Below are 23,153 nucleotides of genomic sequence, written 5' to 3'. Positions count from 1 at the left end.
ATTCCTGTTAGATGTATTCGATTAAGATAATTATCCTTCACATATCACATATAGTATCCTTAAACTTGTCAGCTCTGTGATTGGTGACACATGAATTATTGAGCAATGGATAAAATAGCTTTAGCAACAGTGACCATGGTAGCTAGTGGGAAATTTCAGTGCCTCATGTGTTTATTTGCATAATAATTTGTTTCATAGTCTGTCTTCAGTAAATTATTAAATTGAGAATACTTCTTAATTAACCCATGTGTTATGACATCTGAGAAATTATGCCTGGATTTGATTAACTACAGTTGAATCAAATGGAAAGTAAACCCATACTTCTGCCCTAGGAAATAACCTAGTAAGTTTTGCAGAATGCAAAGCTATTTTTCTCCCTGAGGTTGGGGATTAGCCTGATTGACAGGATGATGCCCACTGCCTGTGGTCTTACACTGGTGCTCGGAGTGAGGCTTGCAATTCCTAGACTAACAGACAGTCAGCTGCTTTTAAACATCCCTGGGAAAGTCCAGATGCAGCACTAGCTGGTGTTGCTACCAACGCATGGGGAATAGGTGCCATCATGTGGTTTGTGTTCATGGGAGCTGCATAAAATTGACACAGATTCCTCGACACACCAAAAACGCTTTAAACTATGGGAGAGGCTCTCTTTCCTTTCTCTGCTTTGGTCCAGAGCACATCCTGATAAGCCTCTCTTTGACCTGCCTACCATAAACCAGACTTGACTGTAACCCCTTTCCCAGGCTGCAAATTGGGCTCCAGCTGAAAATACCTTGAGCTCATTTTGCTTGTGCTCAGACTTTAAGTGCCTCTTGTCTTGTGTTGAAAATAAAGCCTTCAGTTAAGGACTGCAGAAGCAAGTTTGATCATCCTTGAAGGTTTTTTCTGGTTGGATCTCAGTGGTTTCACTTTTGGTTTTGCTCCCCTTCCTAAGGGATGTAGTTTGCAAATCCTCAGACATGGTACTGCTGTGTATGGCTTGGAAACCTATCAAGGAAGTCTATGAAGGAAATTAGATCAACTCCACTGGAAGTAAAATTAGTGTCTTTGCAAAATTTCTGCTAGTGTTACATCCTGTTGAAATTCTTGATTTAAAGTGAGCTGATTGCATACTTACAGGAAAACAAACAAAATTAACTTAGTGGAATTTTATACTTTGATTTGCTTGGTTACAAACCTGTACTATTGGTTAATTCACAGTAGATTTCCCAGCTGCCAGGATGAATGAACAGCACCATACTGTACAATTATGACAAACTCTGTTAAGATTTGTATTCAGCTGTTGTTACTTGTATGTCCCCAGTGGCTTGAATTCCATTTGCGCCGTGAGGAAATTGCAAAATAAGCTGTGCATTTTTATACTGATGAAAATGCTGAAAAGACAGTGATAGCTTTTCAAAAGGGGGAAAGAAGAGGAAAAAAAAAAAGCAGAATATGTTGAGTTTCTGGGTTATAAACTTTATCCATGACACCTTTTTATTTAAACATTTTTTGTTACACCTGTGTTTTGGCATGAGTTTAAGGATAAAAAAGAAGTCATTTGGGCTCTAAAGTTAAAAGCCATGGAAGCAGGATGTGAGTATTTGCAAATTCTAGGCATAAAATGCAGTAGCTATTCATAATTGTCTTTTAACTCAGTTAACTTATTGTTTGGTTTGGATTAGTCTGACCTTGTAAAATGATCCTTTTCTAGACATTGTATTAAGCTAGGGTCAATTATTAATTTAATAATTTAAATCCTGTGGTATACAATTTTTTTCTGATTAATTCATTTTTTGAAAGATATTTTCTTACAGAGATACTCAGTGGTCTAACTGATTAAAAGTCAATATTTTTTTCACTTTTAGTGCTAAAAGAAAATATTCTGCTGATTGGAGGAGAAAAAAGTCCTTCAGTCTCTATAAATAGTAGTAGATGTGTATTCATAGCATCAGTAAGGATCTTCTGCCTTCAGTTTTAGAACTGAATTAACCCATTAAATCTTAAAATGCCAGATTATTTCCTTTTTTGAAATACTGATTGTGAGGAATGCAACTTTTTTTTCCCTTGTTGTTGAGGAGACTGCCTTTCTTTCCCTGCTTCCTAAACCTCATACTCAAGCCTTTATGTAACTGAGACAGACATAGGATACATGAGTTAGAGCAATAAAGAAAGGAATAGTTGAGAGTCTTTAGTTTAATTATGGGGTGTGCTTTATCTGTGTGTGTGTGTGTGTGTGTGTATGTTTTATTGGGGCAGCTTCTCCAGCAGCTGCCCCTTCTGAGCCTCTCTGCAGGTCGTGCTTGTGTCAGTATCATCACTCTGACTGTGGAATGAGTGGCACCAAGCAAGGAGCAGTGTCTGCTTGAATTGATACCAGTTGTGGAAGAAATGTGTGTCAAACCATGCCCTCCATCATGAAGTACATGGTGTGCGGTTTGTAGGTCAATATTGAGGAGGAGAAAGGAGTATTTTGGGTTAAAAACTGAAACAAACAAACAAACAAACAAGTACCCCAAACCTCAAATCCCACAGAAAAACCCCAACAGAAAATTGAGGTCCAGGCCACTTGTGAACATCAAGGATTTATGATGTGGCTTGGGGGAGAGAGAGAGAGAGCAGGTGTTTGGGGCTTGTTTATACATTTTTAAAGATGATAGGCATTTAATTGTAGTTTTCTGGCCAAGTTCTCACCAAGAGAGCTGGACCCAGTGGACCTAAAACACTTTGTAATTTCAGATGGATGTGGTAATCATTTGCTGCAATAGACTGCTACAGCTCCCTGCTGAGCAGATGCTCCACTTCATCCCATAGGTGAATCCAGTTTGGTGATACATCAATTGATTTTTAAAATATGGAAAGAAGGGGTGGGGGGGGAACCAATGCCCACACACACACAGCTCTGAAAGTTGCAAAGCTGTTGTTTATTGGGTGGCTGAAGGAATGTGACAGAAGTATCACTTAGACCTGCTCTTGATCCCAGCCCATGTACAATCCAGTGCTTTGTTGTGGTCTGTCGTTTCTGCAGTGCCTGAAGCCTCCTGACAGTAAAAATAAATCTGGGGGTGTGGGCTGTGAGTCTGATGCTGGGTCTGTGTTGCAGGACAAACTGTGTTGTGTGGTGTTTGCTAAGGAGGCTGTGGAGACCCAAGCCCTAAAAGGAACAGAGGCAGAATTGAGTAGTTAGCTGCCAAAGAAGAAAGAGGAGGACACAACTTATCCCAAGCTTAAGTGTGTTTTGACTTAAGCAGGATAAATTGTAACATCTGTCAGTGCTAGCACTGGTTTGTGTATGGGAATATTCTAAAGTAGCCTTCCTTGCATTTTGTTGGGAAAAAGTTATTTAAGAAACAAAAATTAATAGTCCTGTTAGATTTAACTGTTATAAACACTTTCAAAAACTTAAACAGAGTTAAATTCCCATTGGCCAAGAATGGCATAATTACGTAAAAGTTGTAATTTTTATACTTGAAAAACTTATACCATGCAGATCATCTTAAAGTTATACTCTGTCAACTCAAAGAGTGTCTGCAAATGATTAAAAGACCTGTTCTCTTTCTTCCACAGGTATAAAAGAGATTGATAAAAACACTCAGCCTGTTGGAGCACAGTAATTCATAAATAGTGTCTGTGTTTATGGCTTTTGATGGCAATTGCTGCAACAAAATACATAAAATGCAAAAAATAATAATGGCAGTCAAATTAATATGTCTTTATTTATATTTTTACTATTGTACTGAATAATACTAAGGAACATTGAGCAGATATTTAATTTCTTGTTTTATCCTATTAAACAAAACAAATGAGTTTCAGATTAGTTTCACCAAAGCTATTTATCTAATTATGGCTTTCACTGCACTTGAACGAATGGTTGCAAATCAATAGGTCCCTTAGGTTGCCAGGATATGCATTAATATTGGTGAGTCTCCAAGCTGAATAGCAGGAGTGATGTCTTTTTGTTATTTTTTCCTTTCAGATACCTGTCCTCAGTTAATACAGTGGATGCATGAACTGAGAGTTTACCTGAAGGCCTGCTTAAAGAGTTCCATTTATAAACTGATCATTTGCAATTCAGTGTGGCAAAAAATATTTACACTATACTGGTGAAGGTTTTATTTGAGAAAACCCAAAGCAATTTTTTCAGAGGAACCTAGAGTAGATAAAAACATACTGTAGTGGGTCAAGATGATGGTTCATCTAGTCCTGTACCCATAAGTTATAAGGTTAATCTAACAAGTAACAGTTTTAGCCATAAATATAATGTTTCTTGTGATTTCAAGAGAGTATGTGGACAAATGTTGTATTGCCTGTCTCCCACACTTTTTTTGGTTTTGTTTTGTGTTTTCTTTTTGGTTTTTTGTTGTTTGTTTGTTTTCCCCCTAGTTTCAAATAGTCAGATGGTTTATAGTCTGGTGCTGGGGGCTTGTTAACATTAACCATTTTATTTACAGCTTTTCATGTTGTGCATCTGCAAAGCCAGTCTTTTAATGAATCTGGATAGTGTTTTGTTTTCAGACTCAGCTTGGAACATAAATTCACAAAGCTTCTCTGTGGGGTCTGGTGACAATAACTTTACAAGAGAAGGAAAACTTAGTTTTGTTCTATTCTGTTGTTGCTGAAAGCATTTAGTTTTGATCAGTTTTGAATATTCTACCTTTAATTTCAGGGACTCTTCCTCTGTTCCTATGAGACAGGGAACTTCCAACTTCTGTACATGTAACTTTTTTATTCTTTTTTACAGCTGTTTTTCAAGCAAGCAATTCCAATCTCTCTAGATGACTCCTTTCATGCTGTAATCCTTTTTGTTACCTTGTTTTGAACTCTGTCTGCTTCTGCAGTGTCCCTTTGAACTAGTGATGGCTTGTGCTGAATGTAATATCCTAGATGAGACTGCACCACTGTTTTATATAAATCATGCAATTTCCTCCCTCTCCCCGTCATGTAGGATTTTCATCCTGACAATCTGCTATCTCTGCAGAGCTCCTGGGGCCACTGATCAGTTCTTCACACAAAATGTCTTTCCAGCCATTCAGATTGCTTTCTTTTAGCTGATATAAATAATATAAAGCAGCATAAATTGTCAGCATACTTTTCCTTACTTTTGATGTGGATAAACATAATTTAGCACTGTTTACTTGCCTACCTTGACTAGGTCTGTTTGAAGTTGTTTATAAGCTTCTGATTGTGACTAACCAAATTTGTGTGAACAAAATTTGCTTATCTTGATGCTGACATCATAAATATGTTTCATGAAACAGCATCCAGCCTAGGATACAATGTTGGGGCATCTTTATGTTTTCTTTTTCACAATGAAAACAGTCCATTTAATCCTGTTCTTGTCCTTGATTATTTCTGTGTTTTTGATCAACCACACTGTTTTGTCTACACATGGAAGGTTGCTTTAGCTCCCTTTGAGGAGCTTTCTGTGTTAGGGTGAGTCCATACAGTCCTTGTTGAAGCTGGAGGTACAGCTATGGAGTGTTTCTGTGTTTCTCTGAACATAGGAGAAAAGCAGAGAAAAGTAGCTGACAGCATGCCAGTCTTGAGTTAGTTGCAGCATGCTCTGTCAAAGGCTTTGCTGTTCTTCTAAGGAATGTAAGAATATTCATGACCAGTGAAGCTCCTGTTTGGTGGGTGGACAAGTGTTTGGGAGGCTTTCCACAGACTGGCAACCATCAACATTGTCAAGTAATCTCTGAGCAGAGCTCTCTGCAAGGGTATTTCTTGACTCTGTTCCTATCACTATTTTCTTTAAAAACTCTAGTGATGGAGTGGAAAACAAGTTGTTAAGAAGTAGCTACTGCTCCAATACGTCAAAGAAGAAAGACCAGTAAGGAAAGGCGTAGTTTTTTGTTCTTTTAAAAATAATTTCTTTTTATTTTTCTGCTTAGGCAACTTTATGGCAGAATTGCTACTAGGAACAAACCTATCTAACAGGTAAACCAACAAAGAATTTTGAAGGATGTCACATTACAGACATTTGTTCTTTATTCTTGTAAAGCACTTCATTAAAAACAAAGATACGAAATGTCCTTGTAGTGAGTAGTCTTTAGCATTTAAGCAGAAAAGTGTAGCTAACAGAGCAACACTGCTATTAAATGAGTTGTGGTCTGATTAAAAACAATACGAACTTAGGATCTTTGAGAATACATTTATTTTGGCTGTAGAAAAGTACCTACTTCAGTTGTTTATTAATAGCAAAACATGCTACAGGAAAATTTATGGCAGGATGGTGGGAGTTGATAAGGAAACATCACATTTACCCCTTATGTAAATAAAAATAATTCCAAGAAACTATCCAGAGACAATAACTTCTTGTTAAAAACTGTCCCTGGTCACTGAAAAGCTAATGGTAAATTTTGTGAAAGTTCTGAAACTGGAAACCTGATTTCACATTTTTTTAATTTGAGTTAAGCAAGAAAACAGACTGCGTCTTTATCCCTTGCTTTAGCAGTTCTTGGTGTTATCTGACTTTTAGAAACAAAGCTAAATGCTGAGGGTCTGTGACTCATCTTCTTTTCAGCCTGAGCCAACTCCAGCTTCAGTATGCGTATGCTTGTTTCTTTATACCATGACTTTTTCCCTCCTAAGTTAGTCATTGTTATCTCTTGGCACAAGTGAAGAGGTTAAAAACATCAACAAGCATGAGGCATGCTAAAAACATGCAAACAAACCTCCCAAGTAATCTTTCAAACCTCAGAGTGTTTCCATTCCCATTACTTTGTTGTTCATGAACCCATCTGATCTTTTGATCGTATCCTGATGGAGGGAGCGGGGAACTGAATTCCAAGGCAAGGGTTTACTGACCAGGAATAATGTCCTAGAGGCCCTCTTCAGTTAACTTCTGCTGGTGTGTCCAGTTTCCAAAAAGGACATTATGGCATTGCATAAAGAAAAAGCAGAAAATAGGTTAGATAGAGCTGAAAAATTTATGTTGATTTTTTTTGAAAGCTTTGCATTTTGAAGAAGTCCCTGTGTGTGTATATCTATGTACCAAACAGTTTTGTAAGCTCCTTTTAATTTTGGTGCAGTTATTTCTGGTGCTGGACAAGCTACCAAATAGGTAGTTAACCCACAGGTTTAGGCTGGTTTGGATAAAATGGATGAAGCCCTGGTGGTTTGTGATGGTTGTTCCATTGAGATAAGGATGGTTTGAAGTCACCTCTAAAAAACAGTGTGGGAAAGGATGGAGCAGTGAGCAAGGTGATGGGAGTGAGCATCAACTGTTTTTTGAAGACAGAGTATCTCAAAATGAAGGTCTCTTGCACTAAGTGGTGATTTGCCATCAGTCTGCTCTAGAGCCAGAGTTTAATCCCTGGGTTGTTTGTCCTTGCTGCAGAATATGTGATGGAGCTGGATGGGCTTTGGAGATTGTCATGGTGAAGAGTTTGAACAGAAATTGCCTACTTTGCCCAGGCTGCTTTGCTGAATTCATGAGAGTAAACTGAATGTCCTAGCAGTCTGTTATGATGTCACTGACATCTTGCTTTTTGTTAGTGTTTCTGGGAACACAGATAGAACATCTCTGTTGCTCTCTGACAGATCAGTCACTCTGGAGGGAGCAATGCCATACACTTTGGATAATTTTTCTTTCCTGATTTCAATCTAAATTATAATTTTCCATGTGCATATTGCTTGAACCAACTTTTCAAGACAGCAGTTCCCCATCTCTCCCACCTCCTGCTTTGCGTAGGTCACGAAACATTTGCTGACTTAAAATGATGTTTATTAGTGACTTTGAGAACTGAGTAGGCTGGTAACTAGGATACAGTGGGTAAGTGAAAGGAGGGTAGCAGCATTTTGAAGTGATCATTGTTGCAAGCATTGGCTGTGATGCAGAATACTGAAGAATAAGAGAGTGAAGTCTCTTTGCCCCTAGGTCTGAAAAAATGTGGTCAGTCTTTACTTGCTTTTATTCTCATGGGACAATGCATGTCCTCAAGGATCTTAGGATAGAGATTTAACATGGTGAGGCCAGAAGAAGATTGCTCAGTTCTATGTTGTTGCTTTCCATGGGTAGATAAAGGAGGACCCTGAAGAGCCCTGGACACTGGTCCGAGGACAAGAAGGGTGCAGCTTCAAGCAGCACACAAAATGCACGAGCTGCCCCTTAGTCTGGTAACCAGAAGCTCCTCCAAGTGTGCTGTTCCTATCGCTGGCTGCCAGGCCTGGCTGTCCTCAGGTGGTGGAAATGTGACCCTGTAGAAAGGCAGTGATGTGTGAGTCCTTTCCTCTGATTGTACTACGGCACCAGCAGACAGTTCTGCTGGCTCTTGGAGGTTGCTCTGTTCAGGATACACACAGCTGCACTTTGGCTGTGAGTAATGCAGAGGCTATTCTGCTTTTCTTTTGTATGCCCTGGTCACACAACTGATAAGCAAGCTCCTGTTCACATTGTGTCCCTCTGCTTCACTCTTACGTGTTCTAATGAGCATTTCTTTAAAAATAGTTACAGTGCTACTGCTGCTGTCTCCAGTGAGGGATGAGGTGCTCTCCTGGGTGGTTATCTCAGATTCTGCAGGTGCAGGCTGCCTCCTGTATATTTTGAAGCAGCCTTGAAAAAGTCATCCACAACTTTCAAGCCAAAAAACTACTGGTTTAAAACAACAGTTCTCTGGAGGAGTAATTTTCCTTTCAGCACCTGATATACAGGGGTCTTTTGAAACCTTAGAGAGTTCAGCCTCTTTGGCAAAAGACACATCTTACACAGACATGTGTGTTCAGTTTCATAACATGCAATTCACCTCAGATCCCTGCTCTGCTGTAATACTGTGGACTTTTTTCCACAGCACACATGTTTTTCATGCTAATTAGACTCAAGCAGTTTTCTTCTTTTGCATATGCTTTTGAGTATGAGAATAAGATTGACTAGGATATAGATATCATATGGTGGGACTTCTGTTGGGATGGAAAACTAGATAATAGTTGCAAATGTAATTAAAGGTTAATGAATTCAGATAATTTAATCAGATGCAGAAAAATCTTCTAATCCTTTGACTATTAAATTGTGAGGATTTTTTTCTGTTTATGGAGTAACATCTTTCTTTTGTAGGGGAAAATGTGCCTTGAAAGTCATTTAAAGGCTTTATAATGCGTTTTTAAAAATGGAAGAAAGGATAGGAACTTTCTGCTTTAAATGCCAGGTCTAGTTTTGCTGGAGGGAAATTATTGACATCATCGGGAACAACAGACTGATGTGGGACAGATTGAAGCAAGATTTTTTTGTTTGTTTGTTTAGTTAGGCTGCCTAGAATAGTTTTTTCACAGGTACTTTCTCTACAAAAGATTTAGTGCAACACAGTTCGATACATTCTTTTTCTGTGAATTTGAGTGGGGTTGTCATTTCAGAGGATGTTAATCTTGCCATGGTATCTTCTCAAATTTTGTGGCTTTTTGTTTAAACTGACTTTGGCTGTACATCTGAATGTAGTCTAAGCCTGAGGAGAGGTGCAGGGATCACTTCTGAAGGCCCATGCTGTCCTGGAAATAAGTAACAAATGCAGAGAGCCCTAATAGGACATATTTCATTTGTGATATTTTCAGATGTCTTTTGTTGGACCAAGGCCCTACCTTTCAAAACTGGAGGTCAAAAAGAGAAAATTCCCTGGTACCAGCTGGAAAATCTCAAGAAATAAAGAAAACCCTTCCCCATAGGGATCAAACTTCCTACAGCAGTAGGAAGAAGGACTTGTAGACTTAATTACATTTAGAGTGACTAAATCTGCAGCAAGAAAATTTAAAATAATGCAGCATAAACCTGATTTGACATATCCATGTGCTAATAATATCAAATGTGTGCAAACACTTGTTTGTATGAATAAAGAATGAAAATAAAGATATATATCAGAAGAAAGGCAGGTAATTAAATTTAAGGATAAAGAATATAATTAAGGAAATATGCCTCATTAGGGTGAAAGTCTTGCCTCACTTGAAAGGCTGTGTTCCTTTCTTGAACCTATTTTCACAAAGGAGGTTCCTGTCTAAGGATGTCTGAACTGTATCTGTGACCTTGTTGGGGTGCTGAGCACATCTTTTACTTTCTTATGAGATTAATTTTTATGACATATGTAATTTGTATTATTTGGTTTTGATTTTATAATATTAAGAAAATTTTACATCTCTTAGCTACTTGACACTTGAGCAATTTTATTGAGGCAAAAAGAAATACGCAAAACTCATCTGTCTTGCATATATATTTTCTGATTCTGTAACCTCTCAGTCTGGTGAAAGCTACATTTACCTTAGCAGCTTTTAGTGGTTGCTCGTATATTCTAGACTCTTCATGTTCGAATCATGTTCCATATCTAGTGGTTATTGCACACTGCTTTCCACATTGCTTTATGTGCCAAGCAGTTGGGATTGAATGATAGGCAGGCAGTGGTTTCTGCTACATTGAAAAATTCAGATATTTTTGAACTGCTGTGTTTCTCAGGTCCCTTCCCATCTCAGATGTGACAAACCTCCCTTTGGAGTGGTTTGCACTTGAGTTTTCATTTTTTCCTGCTTCAATGGCCAGAATAAAGATTTGCAAGGTGATCAGAGTTAGAAGATCTCACTCTGCAGACTGTTTTAAGGTGCTAGTAGCTGAGTTCCAAGTATTTCTGAGGCTTTGCCAAGAGCAGTTGAGGAGTTCCTGATCTATTTTGCCAAAAAATTGCTTGTGTGATCTAAGGGAAAGCTTTATTCTTTCTTTGTGTATTGAGTGCTTTTCGGCTCTCTGTACAGCGAGGCCTTGGCTGCTTCATGAAACTAAAGTAGTTATGCTTTAATAGTTTTCCCCTACAAAAAAGTAAATTACAGCTGTTCTTCTGGAAGTGGTTAAGAACTCCCACTCTCTGGTTCATAGTAGGTTGGCACTGGTTTGTGCCAAGAGCTACTGTCAGTGAAATTGTTATTGTTCCCAAGAGGTCACGTAACGGAGCGCTGCCAACACAAACCACAGCGCTGCAGATCCTCAAACTGTTAAGGCTGTAATGCAAAATTCTTTAAGCAGAGCTTGTTCACCCACCCTCAAGGCTGCTCCTGCTCTCAGAAAACCTCAGAAGCAAGAAAAGCAGAAGTTGGCAGTTTTACTCTAGATTTGTTGTGTTTTAAACGTCCTATAGGTATTTGAACTTGGAGTGGGGCTGGCCTGGGTACGTGGAGGAGAGCTTGTGAGCTTCTAGCCCTTAGCTGGTAGCAGATTTTTACCTGTGGGTACCAAAGTTCTTCCAGAGCCTGCTCATGGTCGTTCCCATTGCATGGGAAAGGGAAATGCCTCACTGAAGGTGGTGACCACACCGTGTTCAGGAATAAAACTGAGGTACACTGAACAGTCTGGTGTTTTTCCCAGTGGACCGCTTGTGAAATCAGAAAATCAGTTTCAAGAAAAAAAGAGGAAATAGTTTGAATGTCTTGTACCAGAAAGGAGTAACTGCTCTCCTAGAAGGAAAAAGGGTTGGGAAATTACTGGATGACCTCCCTTCTTGTGCAGGAAGTGGGAAAAGCAGGGCTCTCTGGGAGCAGGGACATAAAATTACAGGGACATTAAAAACATACCTTTGTGCACTTGTACACCCAATCATGGACAATCTGTGTGCAACCTATTAAAAGAAAATTTTAAAAAGTTGTCAGAAAGACAGGCATTTTTCAAACAGTAAGCTAATGCAATTTACTGGGAGGTATTTTCATACATCATAATCAGAGCACAGAATTTTAATTTTGTCTTTTTGTACTTGAAACATTAAAGATCCTTTAGTTATTGAAAACTATAAAAGTGTGTCTTTAATTACAAATTGCTTCTGAATGAATTAAGATTTTAATGGATTTTCTTATTCAATAATATATGCACTCTATATTGACATTTTTAGCCATTTGTCGTCATCATTCACAGCTGATTTGCTGACTATTTGCTAATATTTGAGGTTTTGTTCCTGCATCTGTGTTCACTGAAATAGCTGCAGCAATCTTGGGTATTTTTGCCCTTCTGCTGTTTGCTAGAGTTCTTGTGGCAGAGGTGAGCATTCTTGCAGCTGGGTTATGGGGCCAGTTCATCTGAAGGCTCCTGACCCTATGCTGGCAAAAATCAAGTACCTAAGTACCTAACCATGCTGGTTTTGCCTGACACCAGAGAGGGAACGTTTGAACTTACACCTACGTGGTGGGTGGTTGGTAGTGACAGGCAAGATGAATCACTTAACTGATTGTCTGCCTTAAAATTTTTATTATATTTAATCTCTGAGAAATGTGGCTTGCTGAAGGTCAGGTTCTGGCACCACTATTATCTGCAGTAATGTTGACAGCTGGGGTACCTCAGCAATTGAGACCTGGCACAGTGAGTGATATCACAGGGAAAAGTTTTGGTGGAGGGCTAACACGAAAATGTGTGATTTTAGGAGACTCTTTTTAAACGCAGAATGTACCTAGAAATGTACTTCTGGTTGCCCTGAAGCTCCACAGACTTTTTCTCCCTTGCCTGGTACAGCCAGTTCGACTAGCAGAATTGAATTGTCTGGGAGTGATGGAGCTGGAGACAATTACAGAATTATTTGGGTGCTAAGGGAGCTCCAGGAGATTGTTTGATCCAACACGTGCTCTGTGCAGGACAAAATTCAAAGCCAGAGAAATTGTGCGGGACGCTGTCTGGTAAAGTTACAAAAACTCTAGGAAGAAGATTTTATAATCTGAGCATTTATTCTTGTGTTTGACACACAGTTTCCTCATAAATTTCTTTTTACTAATGCATGCTTGTAAGTCAGGCTTCTTGGCTTTCAGAATGCCTTTGCTAAGTAGATGTACTGTGCTGCTTTCTTTTTTTTTTTTTCATTTGGAAATGTGTCATGAAAAGGTATTTTGCTGGCACACAAGAAACATGTCAGCAGAGGTACTTTGAAAAGCTTTTAAGTATGCAGACAATCTGCATTTTCATGCTCCTGATCTCTCTTTTAACTGTTTTGTTGGTGTCTTCATTTAGATTTATCTGAAAATAAACAGTGACCTGCCACTGGGAACATTGTTTTAATTGTAGTGTGAAATATCCAGTGCACATTCTTTTGAACGCTCCAAATAGTGTGCTATCAAATTATAACTTACATCATTAGAAATATTAGCTGCTACAAAAATTTTTAGCAATCTCTGAACCCCCCAACCCATCTACTCTTATGTGTTGCCCTCCAGATCAAAACCAGACCAGATGCTGGTGGCCAGGGACACAAGGGTAGATGACAAAGACCATCTACTGTATTTATTAGGTGCTAAGTTTCAAAAAATATGAAGTACAGCAATATTGTTAAATGTTTATGGTGACAGTCTGTAAAGTGCCTATTTTTTACTGGAAGAAAGGGAGGATACTGCTTTCCTGTGAAATGTTGCTGACAGCCAGGAAGAGTGAAATGCACTGGGAATTTTGTAAGGTAGCATTAGGAAATGTATGGCCTAACTGGCAAATGAGAGCACAAATGCTGCAATAAAGTTTAGTTAAGGAAGGAACATGAATAGACAATTAAGTGTACTCTGCATATTTTAATGTTATATAAAGCGCAATGAAAAGCAGCAAAATTCTAATTCTTTCTTTTAATATTTAATGAAATCTCACTGCAAACATTGTATTAGCATATGAGTTGAAAATGTCCATTCTCTCTTTATAAGAAAGAGAAATCTTGTTTAAACTCTGTTTCTGTGTTACAAACTATGCCCATGCAGTCTACAGTTGTAGATGACATGGGTATTGTGTTTTCTTCAGCTGATGCATTTATGTGAACATGGAGTTGGAAGTGAAGTTCCCCATTGCTGACACCCTTGAATTTTGTATTGTCATTTTTTACAAGCATAGTTAACTTCCTTTTTATGTTGACAGAGCAATGTCTCTGCTCTGTCAACATAAAAAGGATTTATTAGATGTGCTTTATGCCATCATTCCTTGGATAGTTTTAATGTAGCATAAACAAATGCTTCCTCTGAGCACAGCTGTCCCTGCCTGCCTCCCTCCTTGTCCCACAGCCTGGCCCGTGCCCCCGCTGCTGCCTTGCTGGGGATCGTGTTTGTGTGGCTCCCCAGTGACCCCCGCAAGGGAAACCATCTCTGTTGAAGTGCATCTCAGTTTAATGAGCCCATTCAAAGCCACTGGCCCTTTGGCTTGGTTCAGGACGTGGCTTCATGGACAGGTGTGGAAGCACAGAGGAGAAGAGCGGCAGGAATGGGAGGCTGAAGCAGGAGGTGTAGAGAGGACACACTTGTCAGCAGCCTCATTTGAGGGTACTGAATCTGGTCATGGAGCTCATCATTAGCAGGAGGGTGGCTGTCTCCTTTCTTTAGTCACATAAAGTCCCTAACCAAGGTATCCTCTTCTGCTGGCTCACCACTCCTCCCTTTCCCTCAATCCAGACGGGTGTCAGGATGCTGCAGCTTTGTTTGAGGCACAGGATACAGATGGAGGAGCCTGTGCTGGTGCCTTCCTGTGGCTGGATTTGTCCTGGGCTTTTCGCTGTGGTAGCACTGAGGAAAAGGGAGGAGAGAAAGCAGCCTGCCCTGCCATATTGTCTTCTATGTTATTCTTTTCTTTAATTAACTTCTTTTAGGCATAGAAAAGGACACTGAAAATAAATTTTGCTCTTGGACACTAAATTACACTCCTTGCTAGGCTCCAGAGGCTTTGAAAGTGGATGGTTTATGCCAGATAAAGTAAAAATTAGTTTTGTTTGAAGCACAAACTCATTCAGTCATATTTAGTTTGCTAGGTACTGGAAAATAAAGAAATACTTCTAAATGCATAGCTTTCCTAGCTGTTACTGACTCAGAAATAAGTCTTTAATCATAAAGAGCATGGCTTGTCTTTATAAAGAGCATCCATTTTCTTCTCACATCTCTTTCTGTTTTGGAGGAAGTGAGAACGAACTATGGGTTGTGGGTTTCCCCTTCATGAAGTAACTTATTTTGTAAGTTCTTTTTATACAGAAAACAGATGACAATACCTCCTTGGTTTTCTTTCATTAGTGACTCATTTGGGTTTCTCCAGAGAGCTCTTCAGGCTCCTCTGGGAATCCTAAATTGCAAGCTCTGCTGAATACACATTTTTCTTTTTACAGCTTTTTGACTTTTTTTTGTTACACCTAAGTGTATGAAGTTTAAAATGGCCAGGAGAAGATCTTTCCTTTATAAAAAAGATCCTTTAAAAAGGATTTTCTATCTAATCTTAAATAAATATTGATGCAGAGAACTGTCACGTTGGTTATTCTTCATTACCCGTGAATTCTGACAGTGGGTTTCAAGTGGAGCAGTGGGGGAAGGTTGTTTGTTACAAATATTATTGGCAGAAAGTCAGGCATATTCTATGATTTCATATGAATGATATCCACTGAAAGTCAGCTAGCTTCCCAACCAACTCTGCTTGCAGTGCCTTAGCAACAAGAAAAAATCTGTTGCCACATGGAAACGGATTGGGATTCATGACAACACTCCCTATATCCAGCCACCTTCAAACAACGGTAGCGTTTCCTCTACTGAACACAACACCCATGCCTTACTTCTGCTTAAAACAACTACCATTTAGACAGTAGCAGGTGATATCACATGCAAAATATTCAAAGGTGGCAAACTGTTAAATCATATTGTTCAGTGATTTTTTGCTCCCTTCCCCCACTCCCTGCCTGGCACGAGTAAGCACTGGGAATAAATGGGCATTTACTCCTGCAGAAATGACTGCCTTCTTGTGTTGCAGGTTGAGGAGGGTGTGCCAGACAGGTACAGCCCAGCTTTGTTTCAGGATTTGTGTTTGGATCAGGGCTAGAGGGAAAACTCTCTCATTATTGTAGCTGCTTGCTTTTAGCAACTCCAGCAAATCTTTTTGATAAAAAACCCCCATAGGTTTTTATCAGTTGTAACAGTTGAAGTGGTTTCTGTCGCTCTTATGGCATCATAATTGTCATGGTTCATAACAAGAGAACAAAATCTGGTTGGGACACAAATAATTACTTTTTGATTTGTGCGTGGAGTGGGAGAGAAGCCTGAGGGAAATTAAGTAAATACCTCTGGTGGATTTTTAAAATTTTTCCTCAGCCACTGTATTCTTAGAGCTGAATGATTTGGAGAGAAAACTACAAGCAGATGATTGTTTTTGAGAGTGAATTTCTATTCAGCTTTATTTGTGATCCTCTTCCATACGCTCTCATGGTTGGAATGTGGGAAGTTTCCAGCATGAGTACTTGTGAAAGTGTATTTTAGGTTTGGATGCTTAAATTCTTTTTGGATGTGTGTCTGAATATATAATTTCCTTTGTGATCACATTACCCAATTTAGGATTCAGGTGTTGAATAGTTGCAGAAATCCCCCTGTCAGGGAATAGAAATGATCTCATTACCAGGTAGTCTGCGCTACGCCATGTGCATTTCAAAATTAGGTGATTTTTTGTTCAGGCTATTTATATTTAGGAAATAACAATACTGATACATTTGCTTAATTTTAAGTATATTGAGTAACCCAGTTTGATATACTAAATTGATATACGAGTGTTATACTAAATTCTTTAGGGACATAGTGACAGTGCCCTGAAACTATGAACAATTGTTTTGTTATCTTTGTGCATAACAAAAATGTTTCTAGAACTGCCCTGCAGCATGGAGTTGATGATAGGCATGTTTGCAAATTAAGCTCTGATCAAACAGACAAATATTGATGAGTGTGTTGTAAACTGAAAGCAGGTAAGGTTTGATTGCGCATTGCAAATTCCAAAGCACAGAATATTATGCTTATATTTTGGAAACACAATCAGTCAAAAACCTAGATATTTGAAAAATCTGGAGTGGAAGCTTGAACAATTTACTGCGGAAGAAAAGCCATGATTCTGCCTTTCCTCATTTCTGTTAGTTTCAAAATAAATCCCACTTTAGAAGATTTAGCAAAAGGAATAATCCTGACGAAAATAGAAATTCTTCCTTCCCATTTTTGTCTTTTTTTCTCGCTAACTGCTCATGAGTATCAGATGCTCTTAGAAGAAAGGCAAAACATTTCTGTTCCATATTTGAAATTATTATTTCCCTACAATTTCCATAGCCTCTTTTGAGGTGTTGCACTATGAGTTCTAGTGTAGACAGATTGCTGGCTGCTACCACTGCACTAAATCCCAGCTGAGGAAAGCACTTGAACTGGAGCTCGAAGCACTTTTACTCTGTTTCTTTCTGAGCATGCTGGTGATTAAATTGCTAGCAGATGTACAGAGCATTGCTGATGCTACTGTGACTGCAGTGCTGGCAATGGCAGAAATACCAGCAGTTGTTGGAACAGCTTGGGCAGGAGGCAAAGCACAAGCAACTTGTAGGCAAGTCGTTCTCCCAAGCTGAGATGTGGCCAAAGCAAAATCCCAGCTCTAAAAATAAGGAGAAAATTAAAATGTATCTCCAAAAGATATGACTAAATCCATGCTGTACAGTACCATTAGCCCTTGAGCAAAACATTAACCAGGTTGTAGTAAATGCACAGGGAGTTGCTGTAGTGGACCCAGTTCAATGCTCTCCCAATGAAGGAACTAAGTCAGCATTTTACAGTAAGATACAGCTTGTTTTTTCCAATGGAGCCATTAGTATACTTTGTTGTGTAGTATGTTGTGGGGGTAATTTCTTTCCAAAACTCTAAAAAATCAGTTTGTGCCGATATATTAAAGTAGTATCATCGATATCTTCACACGCTTAACTTTAAATAATGTCTGAAGTTCTTAGCCTGTTTTAAAAATAACTGTACATTTGAAGCAATACCAATTTAAACTTAGGTATAGACTTTGCATAGTAGGATTAGTCATTAAATTAGCCTCTGCTTCTAAAACAACCTGGCATATTTAATTCTTTGGCTTATAGTTCTATAAGCTGATTATATAGATTATAGGTAAATATTTCCTTCTGATTGTTTCAATTACTTTCTGTTCACTTTATTTTAATCCTCCCATTCTTCTCACGTCATTACTCTACTCCTGGCAATTTTAGTGATTTTAAATACCACAGTAAACTCCTTTATAATATTTCCCAATTTCAGACTAAATTTTCTGTGGCGTATTCAGATTTGATACTAGCAGTCCTATTCCAAAACTTTCTCTGGGCTTCCTGTCCCAGCTGTCCTCCTCTGTCACATGCAGGTTGTGCTCCCAAGCTAGGACGATGCCATCGCTGTGCCGTGTTTATAGTTCAGACTCTGGATCATCCAGCCCACAGGACCTGTCCCTGCCTCTTTCTTCCTGCATCCCCAGCAGGGAAGATGAAACTGCCTGTGCACACCTACTCGTGTGTGATGGGACAGCCCTTCTGGAGGACACCCAGTGCTCTGGATCTCCTGCACATATGGTTTTCTGTCCCAGGACCACACGTGCTGCCATAGCCCTGTTCTCTCCCCGACGTGGGGCTTGGCAAAGCTTCTCCTCAAGCTGGTGAGGAGGCACGTGGGGATGCCAGGGTGGCAGCAGCTAGAAAGTAGAACTTGGCGTGGGCACCATTAACTGTTCCAAGGTAGTTTTTGTGAGAGATGAGCTGTTTGCCTGATGACTAATTAATTTGCTTTAAAAGCACATTTTGGCTCATTCTTAGAGTGATTTGCAAATGTGTTTTCAATTGGTGTGTGTGTCACAATAATTTTGGGAGAGCAAGCTATATTTACCAGATATCTTCAGGGAGGAGTGGTGCTTCTCCAACAGAACCACCCAAAAGTTGGGGTCTTTGAAGATGGGCTGGACCACTTATCCTTCCTCTTCCTCTCCTGTAGGCAACTGCCCAGTTTGTCTCCAACAGCCAAAGCAGTCTGCTGAATAGAGGTGTGTTCAGTACCTAATATTCATTAGGGCAAGTTTAAAAAAAAATAAATAAAAGAAAATGGGATCTATCATGGTAGCTAGGACATAAAAATCCTAAATTTCTGTGTTAATTTCAGCCTAACTGCTGTGATGTTTCAACATTATGCAGGCTGCACTAGCATCCACAAGAAAGATCATTTTTCTGTTCCAGAAAGCCACTTCCTGTTTTGTTCTACTTTCTCCTTTTCAGTTTCTATTTTCTTATGCTTTTAGAAATTTTGGGTTGTTGGGTTCCTGCATGGCAGGCTAAATGTACTGTCATGGTCTCTCCAATGTTTCATCTTTGCTCCGCATTGATATAGGCCCAGGCTGCCACTGAAAAGCCATTGTCCATTCCTCCCTTGTCCCTTTTCAGGGCTGTGAATTCCTCCTGGTCTGAAGGATAAACTAGAAGTTTGAGGATTTTTTTCTCTACTTGCTTTCAGCATCTGACACCTTTTGCAGACTCCTCAGAATTTTTTCCTAGTATTTAATCTAAATTTACCCTATTTCAGTTTAAAATTATTACCTGTCCTGTAAATGATTAGCTGTCCTTTCACTACACTCCCTGACAAAAAGTCCATCTATGTCCTTCCTGTTGGCCCCCTTTAGATACTGGAAGATACTACAAGATCTCTCTGGAACCTTCTTTTCTCCAGGCTGAGCAACCCCAACTCTCTCAGCTTGTGTCCATGGGAGAGGTGCTCCATTCTCATTATCAACTTAGTGGCCCTCCTTTAGACTTTGTCCAACAGATCCCCATCTTTATTATGCTGGGAAGCTGACAAATGGATGCAATACTCCAGGTGAGGGTCTCACAAAAATGCAGTAGAGGTGCAGAATCACTGCACTCATCCTGCTGCTCCTCCTCCTTTTGATGCAGCCCAGGATACAGTTGGGTCATGTCCAGTTTTTCATCCACCAACACCCCCAAGTCCTTCTCTACAGGGCTGGTTTCAATCCACTCATCACCCAGCCCGTGTCCATGTTTGGGATTACCCCAACCCGGACACAAGACTTACACTTGGCCTTTTTGAAATACATGAGGACTGCACAGGCCCAGCTCTCAAGCCTGTCCAGGTCTCTCTGGATGGAATCCCTTCCCTCTAGAGTATCAGTCATGCCACTGAACTTGTCATCCCCAGACTTGCTGAAGGTGCACTCAATCCCACTGTCCAGGTTCCTATGTTAAAATGAGAATGTTAAATAATATGGTCCCTGAGGGATGCCACTCATCACTGGTGATCAGGCACAGCCATCAAACCATTGACCACAACTCTTTGACTGCATCCATTTCCTTATCCACTGAGTAGTCCATCTGTCAAATCCATGTCTCTCCATTTTAGTGACAAGGATATGCATGGGATAGTATGAAATATTTTGCACAAGTGCAGGTAGATGATGTCAGTCTCTCTCTTCTTATCCATCACCCTGTTGTAGAAGGCAACCAAATTTGTACTTTTTGCTGAGCTTCATCTTATGCTGTCATGTAAGTTCACACTGCAGTACCAGCGCTCTCCCTGGGTGACCCTCCCTGTCCTCTGTCAGCGCCAGCCTGGGAAAGGAGCAGGGAAATCAGTGTATAAACTTTGACTGTGCTGCAGTGAGAGAGGCTTGTGCAATGAAAGACTTGGACAGGAACCAAGAGAAGTGGTGGTATGTAGGGCTGCTGCAGAGACGAGGTGTTAATGACATGCCAGCTAGGAAGAGTGAGTGGGATCCGAGGCAGTGTTGTGCTCTTCCAGCATCTCTGTTGGGCACAGGAGAGGGAAATTAGGCTTATATGTTGCAGTATTTCCATACAGAGCTACTGTAATGCATGGAACTACACAAAGGTTTGTGATAAGCGTGGAAGGGTAAACAGTGATAGATGCTTCTGTGGTTCCTTGTCCCTTCCCTTTCTAAAAGTACAGGAGCAAGGGAGGAAAAAGCAGGTGGTGTTACTGAAATATGGATTCTGTAATTCTTACAGGGTGTGAATGATGGGGATTTTTTATGATTGAAATATACCAGGTGAGAATTGGATCCTTCTCAAAGCAAGGAATTAATTATACTGCTTAGAAGTTGGAATAATGTGAGGGAGCACCACATGATCTTCCTGTTGTAGTGCCAGTGCACCTCTACAATGTCTTCTTTTCCACTTCCAGGCTTATTTTAGGCAGTGTTTATTTGTGTCTTGTGTGGCTTGTAGTAAGATAGAAGTTGCAAGTAAGCATCAGTATAGACAATATCTTGTCTTCTAATAGTGACAAGATATGAAAGGATCAGGGTGAGTAAGAGTGGGTTAACCTGGTTCTTGTGGAGATGTTTATCCTGTCTCTGCCTTTCAGAGTTCTTGTTCACTGTGAATTTTATAATTTTAAATCCCAGTCTTTATTGATCAGTGGTAAGATTTTGGCATTTGCATTTCCCTGCTGTGAAGACTTATTTGTTGATTTTCCTTTCTGTCTCCTCAAATATAAATCCTCTCTAATTTCATTGAGTGATCAGTTATTTTCATGTAATGTAAAGTAGAGCACAGAAAATTAGTATTTTCTTTGTGCCATACTGCATAATTGCATTATGTCACTTGTGATCTCTCCTTTGTAAGGTAAATAGTCACAGTCTTTTTTGTCCTTTCTCATACTAAAATTTATAAAAATCTTTGTTACTCCTACTACTGTTACTGTCTGAATCCCCTCTAACATTGGAGCATTCATTTCTTGAGATGCTGGTACCACTGCAACATGTGGCACTGCAGAGATAACACTGATCTACATTAGTTACGTCCCTGCTGGTCACAATTTTATTCACCATTTTTCCTAATTTCCGTTAACTACAGTTAAGAATTTCATTTAGAAGAGTGGTCTTCTTTGAGAAGGGTTCTGTGACCCTGAGGTGTCTTTCCTGAATTGATAAAGTTTGCTTTAAAAGTATGTGTAATTACATTTTCTCCCCCTAGTATATGTTGATTTCAATGTTGAGCTCATCATTAAATTGTCTTTTCACCCAGTATTTTTTAGGTTTATCTTGAGATTCTTCACTGTCATTTTTGATGTTGCCTGACCCAATAATTGTGTGTTATCTATAGGCTTTGCCATCTCATTGTTCATATTCTTTTCTTGATCAAGAATAAATGTAATAGAAAACACAGAACTGAGTTTACCAAACCTTTCTCCTGATGTGAAAGAATTATTTGAAGACATATGTTGCACTATTCAGATGACTTGATAATTTCTTTTTATTGAGATTTCAATAGATAAAAGACTAGATTGCAGTTACTTTATTTTTTTCCATGCAAAAAGCATAACAAAACTAACAGTCTACCAAATTACCTTACAGACCCTGTCCAGAAGAATTTCAAATCCCTATTTGGAAACTCCTTCAAATAAGGTACTTGTGAACCTTCTTTATAATTCTGTTTCATCAAACAACAGGCAAGGAATGCTTCTGCTTCAGTTCAACTTTTTATTCACAGCTTTGAAGATACTTGTGAATGTGACCTGAAGTTAAATCCAGTTAAGAAGTTATCATTTTTTGTGTGTGTGTTACAAATCACATCTTACTATTAGTGAGTTTGCAAACTGAATTGTTGTTAATTCCAATGTGCACTTGCTTCCCAGTCACTTAAGTGATAGCCACTGTTTAGCTTACTTTTACAGTATTTTGAGAACTCTGGTTTGTATGTCACAAGATTTTACTCTCTCAGGTCTCTTCTATGTGCTTTAAAAAGCTCCTATACATAGGAAGCAAACAAACAAAAAGATGAAACCAAATAGCATCAAGTTATTTCTTTGTGTCACTTGGTGTGTTTTGCTGAGACAATGAGGAAACACCAAAAAAGAAGCCCAAGGTAAATTCTTCAGTAAGGAGTGGTACACAGAGTCTGGGTGGAACATAGTTTTATGGAAGACTGAGTTGGGTTCTGTTTTGACAGACACATCTTCATCCTTGAGGTGCAGGGCAGAAATCAGGTGTGGGGAGATCAGAGGTGTGTCTATTCTAAAAGACCATATCCTCCTGGCAATGCACAGATGAACTGATCTACAAGCTATCATAGGAAACCTCTAAAGGTTCTGAACAAAAATAAAACACTATGAAATAGTCTTTCAGTGTGTATTAGGTTTGAAATAAATTATTTAGCTGAAAAATATCGGAAAATATATTCATTTTAAACTGTATCTGTGTGATTTTGGAATGGTTCCTATGTCTCTGCTTTGCTAGAATAACAAGTGTTTTCATAATTTGTCTGTTGTTCAAAGGTAAAGCTGATGGATGGTTAAACCTCTCCTTTTCTAGGGCAGCAATTCTAAAATCAGCCCAGCTCGTGGGGCACCTGCAACCCCTGATACAACTGGCAGAAGCTGGGGTGCATTTCCTTTGAGACTGGGTGCTTGCTTGTCATTTACCT

General features: G+C 39.3%; 1 protein-coding gene and 1 long non-coding RNA gene across 5 annotated transcripts in view; one reads left to right on the top strand and one right to left on the bottom strand.

Annotated features, from left to right (window-relative positions):
• Nucleotides 1-23,153, top strand: part of RAPGEF5 (Rap guanine nucleotide exchange factor 5) — a 156,381-nt gene that overhangs the window by 6,124 nt on the left and 127,104 nt on the right. Inside the window, exon 2 of the mRNA XM_063153017.1 lies at nucleotides 22,085-22,135. Coding sequence (XP_063009087.1) covers nucleotides 22,085-22,135 — 51 coding nt within the window. The remainder of the gene's footprint in view (nucleotides 1-22,084; nucleotides 22,136-23,153) is intronic.
• LOC134416402 (uncharacterized) overlaps nucleotides 6,119-23,153 on the bottom strand; it is a 65,668-nt gene continuing 48,633 nt past the window's right edge. For 2 of the 4 annotated variants that reach the window (XR_010027262.1, XR_010027265.1), the window contains 3 exons: nucleotides 18,592-18,732; nucleotides 11,518-11,561; nucleotides 6,119-6,823 (listed from right to left, as the gene is read on the bottom strand). This is a non-coding gene — a long non-coding RNA (uncharacterized LOC134416402). The other 2 variants (XR_010027264.1, XR_010027263.1) reach the window with 2 other exon arrangements.

The sequence above is a fragment of the Melospiza melodia genome, chromosome 1 (assembly GCF_035770615.1).
Source record: "Melospiza melodia melodia isolate bMelMel2 chromosome 1, bMelMel2.pri, whole genome shotgun sequence".
Classification (NCBI taxonomy): domain Eukaryota; kingdom Metazoa; phylum Chordata; class Aves; order Passeriformes; family Passerellidae; genus Melospiza; species Melospiza melodia.
The sequence above is the reverse complement of the archived record's forward strand: the minus strand, read 5'-3'. Positions and strand labels throughout refer to the sequence as shown.